This window comes from Orycteropus afer, unplaced genomic scaffold (genome assembly GCF_000298275.1).
Source record: "Orycteropus afer afer isolate SDZICR_OR568_19922 unplaced genomic scaffold, OryAfe1.0 scaffold00532, whole genome shotgun sequence".
Taxonomy (NCBI): Eukaryota; Metazoa; Chordata; class Mammalia; order Tubulidentata; family Orycteropodidae; genus Orycteropus; species Orycteropus afer.
Genome location: NW_006922119.1, coordinates 1,110,970 through 1,125,168, shown reverse-complemented (window position 1 = coordinate 1,125,168; position 14,199 = coordinate 1,110,970). Strand labels below are relative to the sequence as shown.

Here is a 14,199-nt window from a genome sequence, read left to right as displayed (position 1 = left end):
GCCATCAGCTGTCTGAGTGAAGAAAAGCCTCTAGCTTCTGTGGGTTGGGAGCAGGAGGTAGAGCTGAACCCCAAGGTTGCGGGGCTTTCACCCAGCCCCTAGAGCCTGGCACTTTGACCTTGGACTTAAAGCCTCTGAACTGTAAGAGAATAAACTCCTGTTGTTAAGTTCATCCCATTTGTGGTATATTCTTGTCAGAGTGGCACTAGGTAACCAGAACAATATTTATGCCCATTCCAAAGAAAAGTGATCCAACAGAATAAGGAAATTATCAAACAATACCATTAATATCACACACAATTAAAATTTCACTAAAGTAGGAGGTGGAACAATGTTTTGTGTAGTATGCTACGCCAATTGAGCTTGATGTCCCCTGCAACTATGGTCCCGAGCCCACAGGTCCAACTACTTGCTCCCTCTAGGTAGTTGGCTGTGGCCAAGAAATGACTGCAACCTTGCTCCTTATCAGCTCTACTATATACTTAGAATTCTTACATACAAATATACTTGTAGAAACATTGTCTGCCAATCCTATATTCAAATTTACACATCAACCACCAAAGCCAAAGATGAGGAAATTGAAGATTTTTACCAACTTCTGCAGTCTGAAATTGAACAAACATGCAATCAGGATGTGTTGATTATCACTGGTAACTGGAATGCAAAAGTTGGAAACAAAGAAGAATCACCAGTAGTTGGAAAATATGGCCTTGGTGATAGAAATAACACTGGAGAATGCATGATAGAATTTTGCAAGACTAACAACTTACTCATTACAAATTCCTTTTTCAACAACACAAATGGCAGCTCTACACATGAGCTTCACCAGACAGAGTACCCAGGAATCAGATTGATTATGTCTGTAGCAAGACGTGATGGAGAGTTTCAATCAGCCAAAATAAGGCCAGGAACTGATTGTGGAACAGACCATCAACTGCTAATATGAAAGTTGAATTTGAAGCTGAAGACAATTAAAAAGGAGTCCACAAGAGCCAAAATAATGACTTTGATTATATCCCACCTGAATTTAGAGACCATCTGAAGAATAAATTTGCCACACTGAACACGACTGACCAAAATCCTGAGGAATTGTGGGATGACATCAAGAACATCATCCATGAAGAAAGCAAGAAGTCATTAAAAAGACAAGAAAGGAAGAAAAGACCAAAATGGATGTCACCAGAGACTCTGAAACTTGCCCTTGATGGAGAGTAGCTAAAGCAAATGGAAGAAATGACAAGATAAAAGAGCTTAACAGAAGATTTCAAAGAGCAACTTGAGAAAACAAAGTCAATTATTATAATGAAATGTGCAAAGAACTGTAGTTAGGAAATCAAAAGGGAAGAACACGCTCAGCATTTCTCAAGCTGAAAGAACTGAAGAGGAAATTTAAGCCTCGAGTTGCAATACTGAAAGATTCTATGGGTAATGCAGTGAATGATTCAGGAAACATCAAAAGAAGATGGAAGGAATACACAGTCACTGCACCAAAAATAATTGGTCAATGTTCATCCATTTCAGGAGGTGGCATATGATCAAGAACCAGTTATATTGAAGGAAGAAGTTGAAGCTGCACTGAAGGAAGTGGTAAAAAACAAGGCTCCAGGAATTGACAGAATACTCAATGAGATGTTTCAACAAACATACTGCACTGGAGGCACTCACTAGGCTATGCCAAGAAATTTGGAAGATAGCTACCTGGCCAATTGTCTGGAAGAGATCCATATTTGTACCCATTCCAAAGAAAGGTGATCCCACAGAATGTGGAAATTATCAAACAGTATCATTAATACCATGCACAAGTAAAATCTTACTGAAGATATTTCAAAAATGGTTGCAGCAGTATGTTGACAGAGAACTTCCAGAAATGGAAGCTGGATTCAGAAGAGGACATGGAGCAAGGGATATCATAGCTTTTGTCAGATGGATCTTGGCTCAAGGCAAAGAATGCCAGAAAGATATTTACTTGTGTTTTACTGACTATACAAAAGTATTGAGTTGTGTGGATCATAACAAATTATGGGTAACATTGAGAAGAATGGGAATTCTAGAACACTTGATTGTACTCATGAGGAAGCTGTACATAGACCAGGAGGCTTTCATTCAGCAGAACAAGGGGATACTGCATGGGTTAAAATCAGGAGGGGAGTGCATCAGGGTTGTATCTTTTCACCATACTTATTCAGTCTGTATGTTGAGCAAATAATCTGAGAAGCTGAACTGTAGGAAGAAGAATTGGCATCAGGATTGGAGGAGGACTCATTAACAACCTGTGATAGGCAGATGACACAGCTTTGCTTGCTGAAAGTGAGGATGACTTGAAGCACTTACTGATGAAGATTGAAGGCTACAGTCTGAAGTATGGATTACACCTCACTATAAGAAAAACACAAAAATTCTCACAACTGGACTGATAATAAGCATCATGATAAATGGAGAAAAGGTTGAAGTTGTCAAAGACTTCATATTCCTTGGTTCTACAATCAACAGCCATGGAAGCAGCAGTCAAGACATCGGACGATGTATTGCATTGAGTGTATCTGCTGCAAAAGATCTCTCTCAAGTGCTGAAGAGCTTGACGTCTTCTTAAAGACTAAGGTGCACCTAACCCAAGCCATGGTATTTTCATTTGCCTCATATGCATGTGAGAGCTGGACAATGAATAAGGAAGACCAAAGAAGAGTTGATGTTTTTGAGTTGTGGTGCTGGCAAAGAATGTTGAAGGTGCCATGGACTGCTGAAAGAACTAACAAATCTATCCTGGAAGAAGTACAGCCTGAATGCTCCTTGGAAGCAAGAATGGCCAGATTTCATCTCACCTACTGTGGTTATGTTGTCAGAAGGGACTATTCTCTGGAGAAGGATATCATGCTTGGTAAATTGGAGGGTCAGCAAAAAAGGGCAAGGCCCTCAATGAGATGTATTGACACAGTGGCTGCAACGATGGGCTCAGGTATAGCAAGATCATGAGGCTGGCACAAGACTGGGCAGTGTTTCGTTCTGTTGTACTTAAGGTTGCTATGAGTCGGAGATGACTCAATGGCACCTAACAACAACAACAACATAATAATAATAAATGAGGATTAAATGAGGTCATTTATGTGAAGCACTAACAGTACTTAGAGCATAGTAGGTATGTAATAAAGACCAAGTAAATGAATCATCTCATTTTTGTTTATTCATCCAATACAAATTGAGGTTTTTGTATACATGCAAACTATATAATATAAGGCTGGGAGTATAGTAGTGAGCAGGACAGTCCTGTCCTCAAGGAGTGTACTTTCTGTCTGAGCCATTTCCCATCCTGATACATATATGTATTTTACTTGTAAACTTTCACTTGGAGGTCTCCCAACCTATTTTTCTTCATTCTACTTTCTTTCCTTTTACCCAGCTTCCTGTTCCAGGATCTGTAGTACCTTATCATGACTCAAGGTGATACACAAATATGTGCATTTTTCTCCCTACGTGATTTCTTTGTTGCTTATTGTTGGATTCCTTCTTTTACTGTTGGAATCAATTGTTGTTGTCAACCCGACTCATAGAGACCCCTTCTTGGGTTTCTGAGGCAGGATCACTACGGAAGTAGATTACCCCATCTTCTTTCCGAGGAGTGGCTGGTGGGTTTCAACCGCCAACTTTCTGGTTAGCAGTCAAATGTCTTAGGCACTAGGCTAACAGAGCTCCGTGGAATCGATTAGGGAGGACCAAAGCAAAATAATGGCAAAATGGTCTGCCTCTTGACTTCTACACATTCTGTTCTCAGTGCTTAGATGTTCCATAACAATTTGAACCGCCCCTTTCCCTAAGTATGCCTAGTTTCTTTCAGTTAGAAAAGAAGCTGTCCCTGACTTTCCAAGAGTATGGACTCTTGAGTAGACCTTATAGTTATCTGTATCATAGGACTTATTATTTCACAGCAGGTTAACAGTCTGCTTACCTGTTTTCCTCACTAGTCTGAATATTCCATAAAGTCCTAAGCCCTGACTTTTTTTTTTTTTGTCTTATTCTCCATTGTATCCTCAATCCAGTAATGCCTTATTACTATTCTTGTAGTATTCTTTATGCAAGTGTAATGCAAACATTGAACTTATATAAGGGATGAGAACTAATATAACAGATAAATTAGGAGCCAGTGTATTGCCTTACAGAGTCCTGGGGTGGTGCAAATGATTATGCTTGACTATTAGCGAAATGGTTGGCAATTTGAACCCACCCGGAGGCTCTTCAGAAGATAGGTCCGGTGATCTGCTTCCGAAAGGTCCCAGCCATGAAAACTTCATGGAGTGCAGTTCTACTGTGAACACATGGAGTTGCAGTTGGCTTTGATGACAGCTGTTTTCTCTTTTTGATATTGTATTACAAAAAGTCTATTCAATTAAAAAAAAAAAAAAAACATTACTTGCAGAATTCCACTGAGTAGGGGAGTCAGGGTTGTTATAAAACCAAACCAAACCCACCGCCATGGAGTTGATTTGACTCATAGCCCTATAGGACAGAGTAGAACTGTTCCATAGGTTTTCTGAGGCTCTCAATGTTTATGGAAGCAGTCGCCTCATCTTTCTACTGTGGAGCAGCTGGTGGGTTTGAACCACTGACCTTTTGGAAAGTAGCACAATGCTTTAACCACAGTGCCACCAGAGCTCCTTGTTACTATGTTGTTGTTGTTATATTGTTGCTATAACAACCCCCAAATACCAGTGGCTTAACATGCACACACAAAAACCCACACTTTATTTCTTAACCATGTAACAGTTTAATGCAAGTGTTTATTGTGCAGCCTTCCAAATCTTGTGGCACCATCATCCCTTATGTTCTTGGGATCTTTGTTAGATCCTTTGCATTCATTCATTTGTTCAGCAATCAGTACCTATAATATACTAATATCTACTTCTATAAAGATTAATTGCCCCAGAAACGCAGTGGGGGTCACTGTGAGTTGGAACTGACTTGATGGCAGTGAGGTTTTTTTTGGGGAGTGGTTTATAATACACCAAAAGGAGTTCTGGTGATGTAATATGTAAGGCATTTGGCCGCTAACCAGAAGGTTGGTGGTTCAAACCCACCAACTGCTCAGTGGGAGGAGAATGAGGCAATCTACTTCCATAAAGATTTACAGCCTTGGAAACTCAATGGGTGTTGCTATGAGTTGGAATTGACTTGATGGCAGTGGGTTTGGTTTTATGGTTTGAATTCAGCAGGCAGATGGGGACAGAGAAAGAGAAACATTCTCTCAAGAGGTTTTCTTCTAGGCCCCATCACTTCCCATCTCATTGACCTGAACTGTTACATGACCACACAAACTACTAGGATGTAGGGTAAGTAGTCTACCACTGTGCCCAGGAGGAAAGGGACATGATTTTTGTTCAACATGTTGCAATATCTGCCACTGGGGGCATACTAGAGCCAGTCAGTCCTTGTTAGCCCCTTATCTGCCTACATTGGGTCACAGAATGAAGGAGTTGTCCTAATGTCTACGGTTTTGGTTTTTCAGACAAACTCATGTGACCAAAATCTAAATATTTGCCTTGAACTCATTGAGCAAGTTGCCAAGCTGCAGGGACAACTCTTTGGAATCCTCAGTACAGCAGCCAAGGAGGGTGAGAATGGCCTGTGCTTTCTGTTCAGCTCTCTTCCTTCTTTTGTTTCTTTTCTTTTAGCCTCTGTACTCCGTGGCTCAGTTGGTGTGGTTGGATTTCTCTTGCTGACTTGATTTATGTATTCTTTTAGGAGGACATTATGCTGGAGTGGAAATAATCAAATCACGACTTTTGCCTTGGCTAGAGGCTTCCTTTACTGCTGCTTCCATGGGAAAGCCTGTTGATGGCACAGTCCCCTCTCTACAGGTATGATAGGTTGGCTTTCAGCATCCTGACCGAGTTCTGGGAACTAAAAATATCTAAGGTATGGTTTCTAACTATTGGTGACTCAACTCTAGTTAGGGAATTGGGACATAGATACAAAAGGTAAGTTTCTGTAGAAAGCAGCATTTATATGGTGGGTTGTGTTTGCTCTTAAGACAGAGCTGCATTCATATCTCATCTTTGCCAACTTACTAGCGGCACGACTTCAGGCAAATCAGTGAGCCTCTACTTCCTCAGCTGTAAAATGGAAATTGGTAGTGATCTACATCTCAGGACTGCTTGGCCCACACAGGACACTAAATAGTAACTTTTAAGTGACAAATTAGTCACCAGACAATTAGGGATACAGGAAGGGCATGCAAGAATGTTGTATCTTTTTCACCTTACTTATTCAGTCAGTATGTTGAACAAACAAGCCATGAAATTGGGCTATATGAAGAAGAATATGGCATCAGGATTGGAAGAAATCTCATTAACAGCCTTTGACATGCAGTGTCATGTCTGGAGGTTGATATTGGTGGTTTCATGATAAATGGAGAAAAGATTGAAGTTGTCAAAGATTTCATATTACTTGGTTCCACAATGAACACCAGTGGAAGCAGTAGTCAAGACATTAGATGATGTATTGCACTGGGCAAATCTGCTGCAAAAGACCTCTTTCAAGTGATGAAGAGCAAAGATATCTCTTTGAAGACTAAGGTGAACCTAACCCAAGCCATGGTATTTTCAATTGCCTCATATGCTTGTGAGAGCTGGACAATGGATAAGGAAGATCAAAGAAGAGTTGTTGATTTTGAGTTGTGGTGTTGGCAAAGAATGCTGAAAGTACCATGGACTGCCAAAAGAACTAAGAAATCTGTTCTGGACGAAGTGCAGCCAGAATGCTCCTCGGAAGCGAGAATGGCCAGACTTTGTTTGACCTACTTTTGGCATGTTGTCAGAAAGGACCATTCCCTGGAGAAGGATGTCATGCTTGGTAAAGTGGAGGGTCAACAAAATAAGGGGAAGGCCCTCAATGAGATGGATTGAGACAGTGGCTGTAACAATGAGCTCAGGTATAGCAAGTATTGTGAGGCTGGCACAGGACCAGGCAGTATTTCATTCTGTTGTACATAAGGTCCCCTATGAGTCAGAGCTGACTTGACGGCACCTAACAACAGTTGCACAATGTCAGTTTTTCAATAGTTGAAGCCCAGACTAGAAAGAGAACACACACTTTCTGAAGTCATTGACATTAGTAATCTTACACACACACACACACATACACACAATTTTTATTTATTTTGGAGAAATTATACACTTCCATGAACCATTTCAACATGTCCAACTCAGTGACCTCAAGTTTTGCAACCATTCTCGCCATCCCTCTCTAAATTGTACACTGCCATTAACTTAGACTCACTGTCCCCTAAATTTTTCATCTACCTTTTCAAGTTTGATCTCACATAGGTAATTCTTTAAAATAACACACCTCTCAAGGCAGACATCCTAGTATTCTTTTAAACATTTATATGGATACACAAATTATGTGAATAGTGACTGAAGGGTTCCTGCTTAGAGATTGCAGCAGAATTCCAGTCTCTCTTCTATGGCCCTGGGTAAATTAACTAACCTTTTATGTCTCAGTTTCCTCATATGCTCAATAGGGACAATGGTTTTACTGACCTAAAAGGGTCCTTGTGAGAATTAAATGTGATAAGCACTGGAAACAACTTGCATAGGACCTAGAACATTAGGAAAGTATTCAATAGATGTCAGTCAATATTGAGCGCTGTGTTTTCTTGAAGATTTCATGTGCTTCTCAGATTTTTATCCCCATAATTGTTATTTTGGATAAAGACACGTGAGATGATATCTCAAAGTGTGTGTGTGTGTAGTTTGCATTACACTAAATTTGCATATGGTGAAATCCACACATTGATGACCTTTGATAAATGTATATGGTCCGTGCAACTCACACCCTTGCAAGATAGAAAACATTTCTATTACTCTAGATCATCCCCTTGGTTACCTAGTGTGGCTCTAACAGAATTACCACAAATGGGATGGCTTACAAACAGTTTATTCTCTTATAGTTTGGAAGGCTACAAGTTTGAGTTCAAGGTGCCAGGCTCTAGGGGCTGGATGAAAGCCCCTCTACCTTGGGCTTCAGCTCGCCTCTTGCTTCTGGCTCACTGAAGCTAGAGGCTTTTCTTCACTCCAGCAGCTGCTGGCTACTGAGGCTGACAAACTCAAGGTTGACAAGTGAAAAGGCACAGTCCTGACATCACCAAACAGCGTGGCAGGCCACTGATTCAATTCCAGAAAAAGTGCCAAGATTGGCAGGGCATGACAGGCTGCTTAACAATGACTGGGCTACATGAAGGGTTCAAGCATGCCAAAAAGCTGGAGACCTTCCAAAGCTGCTTCTTATATACTGGAAGCAGACCACATCCCTAAAGCAGCTACTCAGCTGCTCCAGTAGATTCCGTCATGGAACTGATTGCCAGTCTCACCATGGGAAATAACTATATCTAGCTGCCCAGCCACTCAACCAGGCCCAGCCAAGTTGTGAACAACCTTAACTACCACAGGTGTTATTCTGGGTAAAGACATATAAGATGGTATCTCAAAGTGTGTGTGTGTGTGTGTGTGTGTAGTTTGCATTACACTAAATTTGTATACAGTAAAATCCACACATTGATGGGCTTTGATAAATATATATCCGTGCAACTCACAAGGAGCTCTGTTGGTCTAGTGCCTAAGTCATTTGACTGCTAACCAGGAGGCTGATGGTTCAAGCCCACCAGCCACTCCTTGGAAGGAAGACTGAGTAATCTACTTCCGTAGAGATACCGCTTCGGAAACCCAAGGAGGGGTCACTATGAGTTGAAACTAACTCGATAGCAGTTGAGTTTGTTTTTTTTTCTGTGTGTGTGTGTGCAACTCATACCCTTATCAGGATGGAAGACATTTCTGTTACTCCATATCATTCCCCTGTGCCACTTCTCAGTCACCCTCTCCGTCCCCAGGGGATGACTTTCATCACTGTAGGCTAATCTGCCTGAACTAAAAACCAAAAACCAAAACTCACTGCAGTGGAGGCATTTGACTAATGCCTTAGGTGTTACACCACCAGAGCTCCTCTGCCTGAACTAGACAGACCATCAGGTAAATGGAACGAGACACTATGTGCTTCTTTGTGCCTGGCTTATTTTGTTCAGCATAATGTTTTGTAATTCATGTATACTGTTTTCATGTATTCAAACCATTTTTTTTTTTTTATTTGTGTTTTATTCCAGGACACATTTGATAGGGAAAGAAATTCTCTTTTTCGGGATCAGGACCTACAGTTAGACTCTGAGTTGGGCTCAACCCGTAATCAACTCAAAAAGGTTCAAGACGAGTAAGAGGAATGCAAGTTCTCTTTTTCCAAAAAGAATTATTTGCTCTCAATTTAATTGTTTGAGTAAGGAATAATGGCTCTTGTACAATGTGGAGATTTGCAAATAAGTAATATGATTTTGTGTCTGTATGTGGGATGGAATTTTGGGAGTCAGTTTGGGGATGGGATATCTATGTTATATTATTTCATGATCCCTAAGACCTTGGTCCCCTCGGCTCTGGGCCTGGAGCTCCTTCTTCTCCATAGGCCCCTTATCAGCCTGTATTTTTTAGAAATGGAGATATTGTTAGATGAACATCTATCTTTTGGGAGGAAAATAAAAGATGCAGAAGGGGAAAGTTTAGGACATTTATAAGAAAAAGCAAAAGTAAGATGAAGCAGGCTTTGTTCATCTGCCAGGTGTACTCATTTGGGTGGGTGGAGGTATATATGCCTGACTAAGTCAGAGTGTTTAAACAATGAACAATTCAAGATTTTAGAGAGTAACTTTTAAGTATAGTTATATATTTTAGAAAAAGTTAAGCAATGCTGGGCAGATTCATTTATCAAATATATGCTATGTGTAGAGCCAGGATAGCAAGCTCAGAGAATCATTGTAAAGAAAATTAGAAGCTTTGGGTTTGTATTTGATGAAGACAGATATGTATGGAAATGCATTCAACATACCTAACAAATAGCCATCAGTAAGGTATTTCTCCTGCTGCATTTTAGGCTGACATTTTTAACTGGATAATCTTTATGATGGCATATGGTCTGACTCTGCCTTGTTCTCTGGTGAGATATCCTTCTTTCTCTCCAAAAGGAAAATATCTCTACTGATTTAATTTTGCCTGATTATAAAAGTAATTCAAATTTCCCTCTCAGTATAAAGGTGAAAGTGAAAAATTATATCCCATTCCTATTAAGATTTTGGTATATTTTACTCCATGCTTTTTTCTTTGTATGTGTTTGCACATGCGTGCACATACACACACACACACACACACACACACCCCTCCATACATACTCATTCATTTTCCAGTTGAAATCATAGTTAGTGAGCACTTTTATAGTGGGAGCAATCAATATTTATAAATGTGCAAAATGTGTAATTTGCCTAAATTTTTCCAACATATTTCAGTGGATGTCAGTTTGATTTTAGAGTGAGGGGGATATTAAATTTGCCACTTCAAGGTAACTCAGAATTTTCTGGCTTATTGTAGTTCTTTTTGTGCAAATATTCAGTTAATTTCAAGCTCAAACTGCCTTTTAAGGGTTGGCTCTGCCTTCTCAAAGGAGCTGTGGTAGTGCAGGGGTTAAAGCATTTGGCTGCTAACAAAAAGATTGGCTTTTCAAACCCACCAGGTGTTCCATGGGAGAAAGAGGAAGCAGTTTGCTTTCATAAAGATATACAACCTTGGGAACCTTTGGGGCAGTTATACACTGTCCTGTAGGGGTGCTATGAGTTGGAATCCACTCGATGGCAGTGGGCTTGGCTGCCCTCTCAAGGGATCTTCTTTGCTCTCCTTCTCTTTTAGGCTGGTATCTACTGGTAGAGGGACACTTGCATGCTTTCCTGGAGCTGGAGGAGAGAAGACTTTGGTTTTATTCTGCCCTCTGGGTTCCTGCTGGTCTTGATTCCATCTGGGCACTAGTGTCTTGGGCTAATGGATGTTGAGTTGTGGCTGGTCTGGCTAGGTCTCCTGGGGCATTAGGAGGCAAACAGTGCTGATGACCAGCGGTGAGTCAGGGCTTCAAGACTCAGGCTTGTGCTTGTTCAGCACGAAACCTAATTTTGGGCACTGGAATTTCCCATTTCCCTTTCTTGCTACTAAAGGTCTCTAGGTGGTATAAATGGTTTGAGCTCTGGTGGTTTAGTGCCTAAAGCATTTGACCAGAAGGTTGGCAGTTCAAACCCACCAGCCCGCAGAAGGAAGACTGGGCAATCTATTTCCATAAAGATTTACCGTCTCAGAAACACCAAGGGGGTTGCTGTGAGTTGGAATCGACTCAATGGCAGTGAGTTTAGTTTGGTTTTACTAACCTAAAGGTTGGAGGTTTGGACTTAGTCAGTGGTGCCAGAGAAGAAAGACCTGATGACCTGCTTCTGTAAAAAGATTACAGCCAAGATAACACTGTGGAGCTTAGTTCTATTTTGTAACATGTGGGATTGCCATGAATTGGATTTGATTCAAGGACAATAGGTTTTTTTTTTTTTTTTTATTATTTTCTTGCTATTGTGTCTTTTTTTATTTTTTTATTTTTTTTTGATTTGGGTGAAGATTTACAGAGTAAATTCACTTTTCATACAGCAGTTCACATATACTTTGTCTCATGTCATTGACCAAAATTTACAATGCAACAGCTCCCCTCCCACTTCCTCCCCATAGTTACCTCTTCCCAGTGTCCATCCCTCCATACTCTTCTGCGCCCTGAGCTGTCTCCCTGTGCATAAGCAGCCCTTCCTTCTCCCATGATTGTTCTCTCCAGGGCGTGTGTCTACTTGAGGTAAATGTTTAATTCACATGCCTGTACTTTGTTTAGCTGGAAACCATGGGTGTGGCTTCAATTCCAGACCTGCAGGGCAGCTAGGGGCCATAGTCTTAGTGGTTCCACCAGGCTCTATTGGACCAGCAAACCTGGTCCCCACCTTCTTTTTTTTTTTTGCCTCCAAATGATTTTGAGTTTTGTTCCACATTGTTCTCCCTCCCTATGCAGGATCTCCTACATCCCTTCCAAGTGGATGACAGTGGTAGCCGGGCACCATCTAGTTCTTCTGTAGACTGATAAGCTTTATGGATGCATGCTGTTTGGTTTACTTTTTACTTGGAAATCAGATCAAATGTACAGAAAATTTGCAAGGATGGTACTAAAACACCCATGTACCCTTTCATGTACCCTTTGTCCTATTTGTGCTCTTTCTCTTTCCCTCCTTCTCTCCATGTATATACTTGTTGCCTGCACACACACTGCCCAGAACCATTTGAAAATTGTATACGTGAAACTGCTTTCTGCTTCCTACTGGATTTTCTTCTTAAATTATTTTTCAAATCTACTTCTTGTTCTTATTCTATTTTTTCATTTATGGCATTAAAAAATAATGGAGGCTATTTCTGTATTTTATGGTAGCCAGCCCTTTCCTTCTTCATTTAGTCTGTCTCTGGTAGTGTAGTGCATAAGAGACTTGACCACTAAGCAGAAGGCTGGTGGTTCAAACCCACCAGCCACTCCTCAGAAGGAAGGTTGGATAATCTACTTCCGTAGTGATACCACCTTGGAAACCCAAGGAGGGGTCGCTATGAGTCGGGTCCAACTCGACGGCACATAATAACAACAACAACGCATGTTTTGAGAGCCAGTATGCTACATACTTCAGAATGAATAGCCCACCCCAGAATGTTCCCCATGTCTAACCTTGTGGAGACTGGTTTGGTTCTGACTCAGTTCCAAAAGTGGAAATTCCAACAATACAGGCTGAACAGGGACAGGTCTGCCTAGGTGTAAGGGAACCCTAGACAAGGGAAAACCACTAGATCTTATGCCTGGATTCTGGTCATGAATCTCTTTCCCTCATCTCCTATATCCAGTCTATTAGTGTGTCCTGTCGAGTCTACCTCACATGCATCTCTTACACTTGTTCCTTCTTTCTGTTCCACTCCCACTGCCCCAGTTCAAGCCTCTGATGTTGCTTGTCTGGACCAGTTGTTCTCCCACTGGCTTCCTTGCTTCTATTCTTGCTCTGCTACAGTCCATTTCCCACATAGCAGCAGTTTTTAAAAAATTGAATCAAATCACCTCCTTGCTTAAAAGCAAACAGTCTGGGTTTCTGAGGCGGTAAATCTTTACAAAAGTAGATTGCCCGGTCTTCCTTCTGTGGAGTGGCTGGTGGGTTTGAACTGCCAGTCTTCTGGTTAGCAATCAAATGTCTTAGGTACTATATCACCAGAGCTCCTTTAAAAGCAGTTAGTAGCCTTTGTTCTCAAAGAACAGTTCTGAATGAATTACCAGGACTCTCAAAGCTCTGAGTGGTCTGGCCCTGCCTCTCTCCCCCATCACTTTCGTGCTAGTCTTCCCTCACCAAGCATCCTCCTGCCTTGTCATGTGGGCTTTTTTCAGTTGTATTGTCTACTTTCTCATCTTGCAGCCTTTGCCTCTGCTCTTCCATTTTCTTGGGACAGCCTTCTACTGGCTCTTTTCTTGCCTGGATCTTAATTATCCTTCAGACCTCAGCTTCCACATCACCTTCTCAGAGTCCTTTGCTGACTGCCATATGATATGTTGAAAGATCTTCCCTCCTCTCATCTCTTAATCCTCATTCACATGATCTGTTTTTCTCGTAATAACACTTACTACAATTTGATTTTTAGCAATTGGTATATTTTTTTAACATACTGATGATCTAACTCCTCCACTAGACTGGAAATCCCAAAGGGTTGCACTTTTGTATTGCTGTTTTGCCACTGTTGTATCTCCAGCACCCGGCACTGTGCCTGGCACATAGTAAATGCCCAATAATTTGCTAATGAATGAATAAAACCCTAACAAAACACTTAAATAAAATATGCTAGCATGCTTACAACAATGCTTGGTACATAAATGCATCTCCCTTTTTTACTCTCTGTACTTGTCACCCAGGTGCCCCAATTAACATGTATTTGATTTTGTATGTTGCTCATACATGTGCGCTGTGTTGGGAGGGAAAACTGCTCCTTCTTTATTCCTTTACATAATGTCCTTCCTTTCTTGGTCCATTTTCTTTTAGGTTTCTAGTTTTCTCTTGATAGCAATGTTCATCTTCCCATATTTACTTTTAAAATTGTTAATCTATTCACAGGAATTTTCCTTTCAACCTCCAGTAACCCTATTGAGAAGCTATTGCTACTTTTGCTTTCTTTTAGACTTAAGACATTACATTCATTCATTCATTTTTCAAGATATATATATATATATATATATATATATATATATATA

The 14,199-nt window shown here is 40.8% G+C and overlaps 1 protein-coding gene across 1 annotated transcript in view; it reads left to right on the top strand.

The window, feature by feature from the left end:
• SPATA18 (spermatogenesis associated 18) overlaps positions 1 to 14,199 on the top strand; it is a 54,546-nt gene that overhangs the window by 17,147 nt on the left and 23,200 nt on the right. Inside the window, exons 2-4 of the mRNA XM_007955712.1 lie at positions 5,495 to 5,600; positions 5,731 to 5,846; positions 9,146 to 9,249. Coding sequence (XP_007953903.1) covers positions 5,495 to 5,600; positions 5,731 to 5,846; positions 9,146 to 9,249 — 326 coding nt within the window. The remainder of the gene's footprint in view (positions 1 to 5,494; positions 5,601 to 5,730; positions 5,847 to 9,145; positions 9,250 to 14,199) is intronic.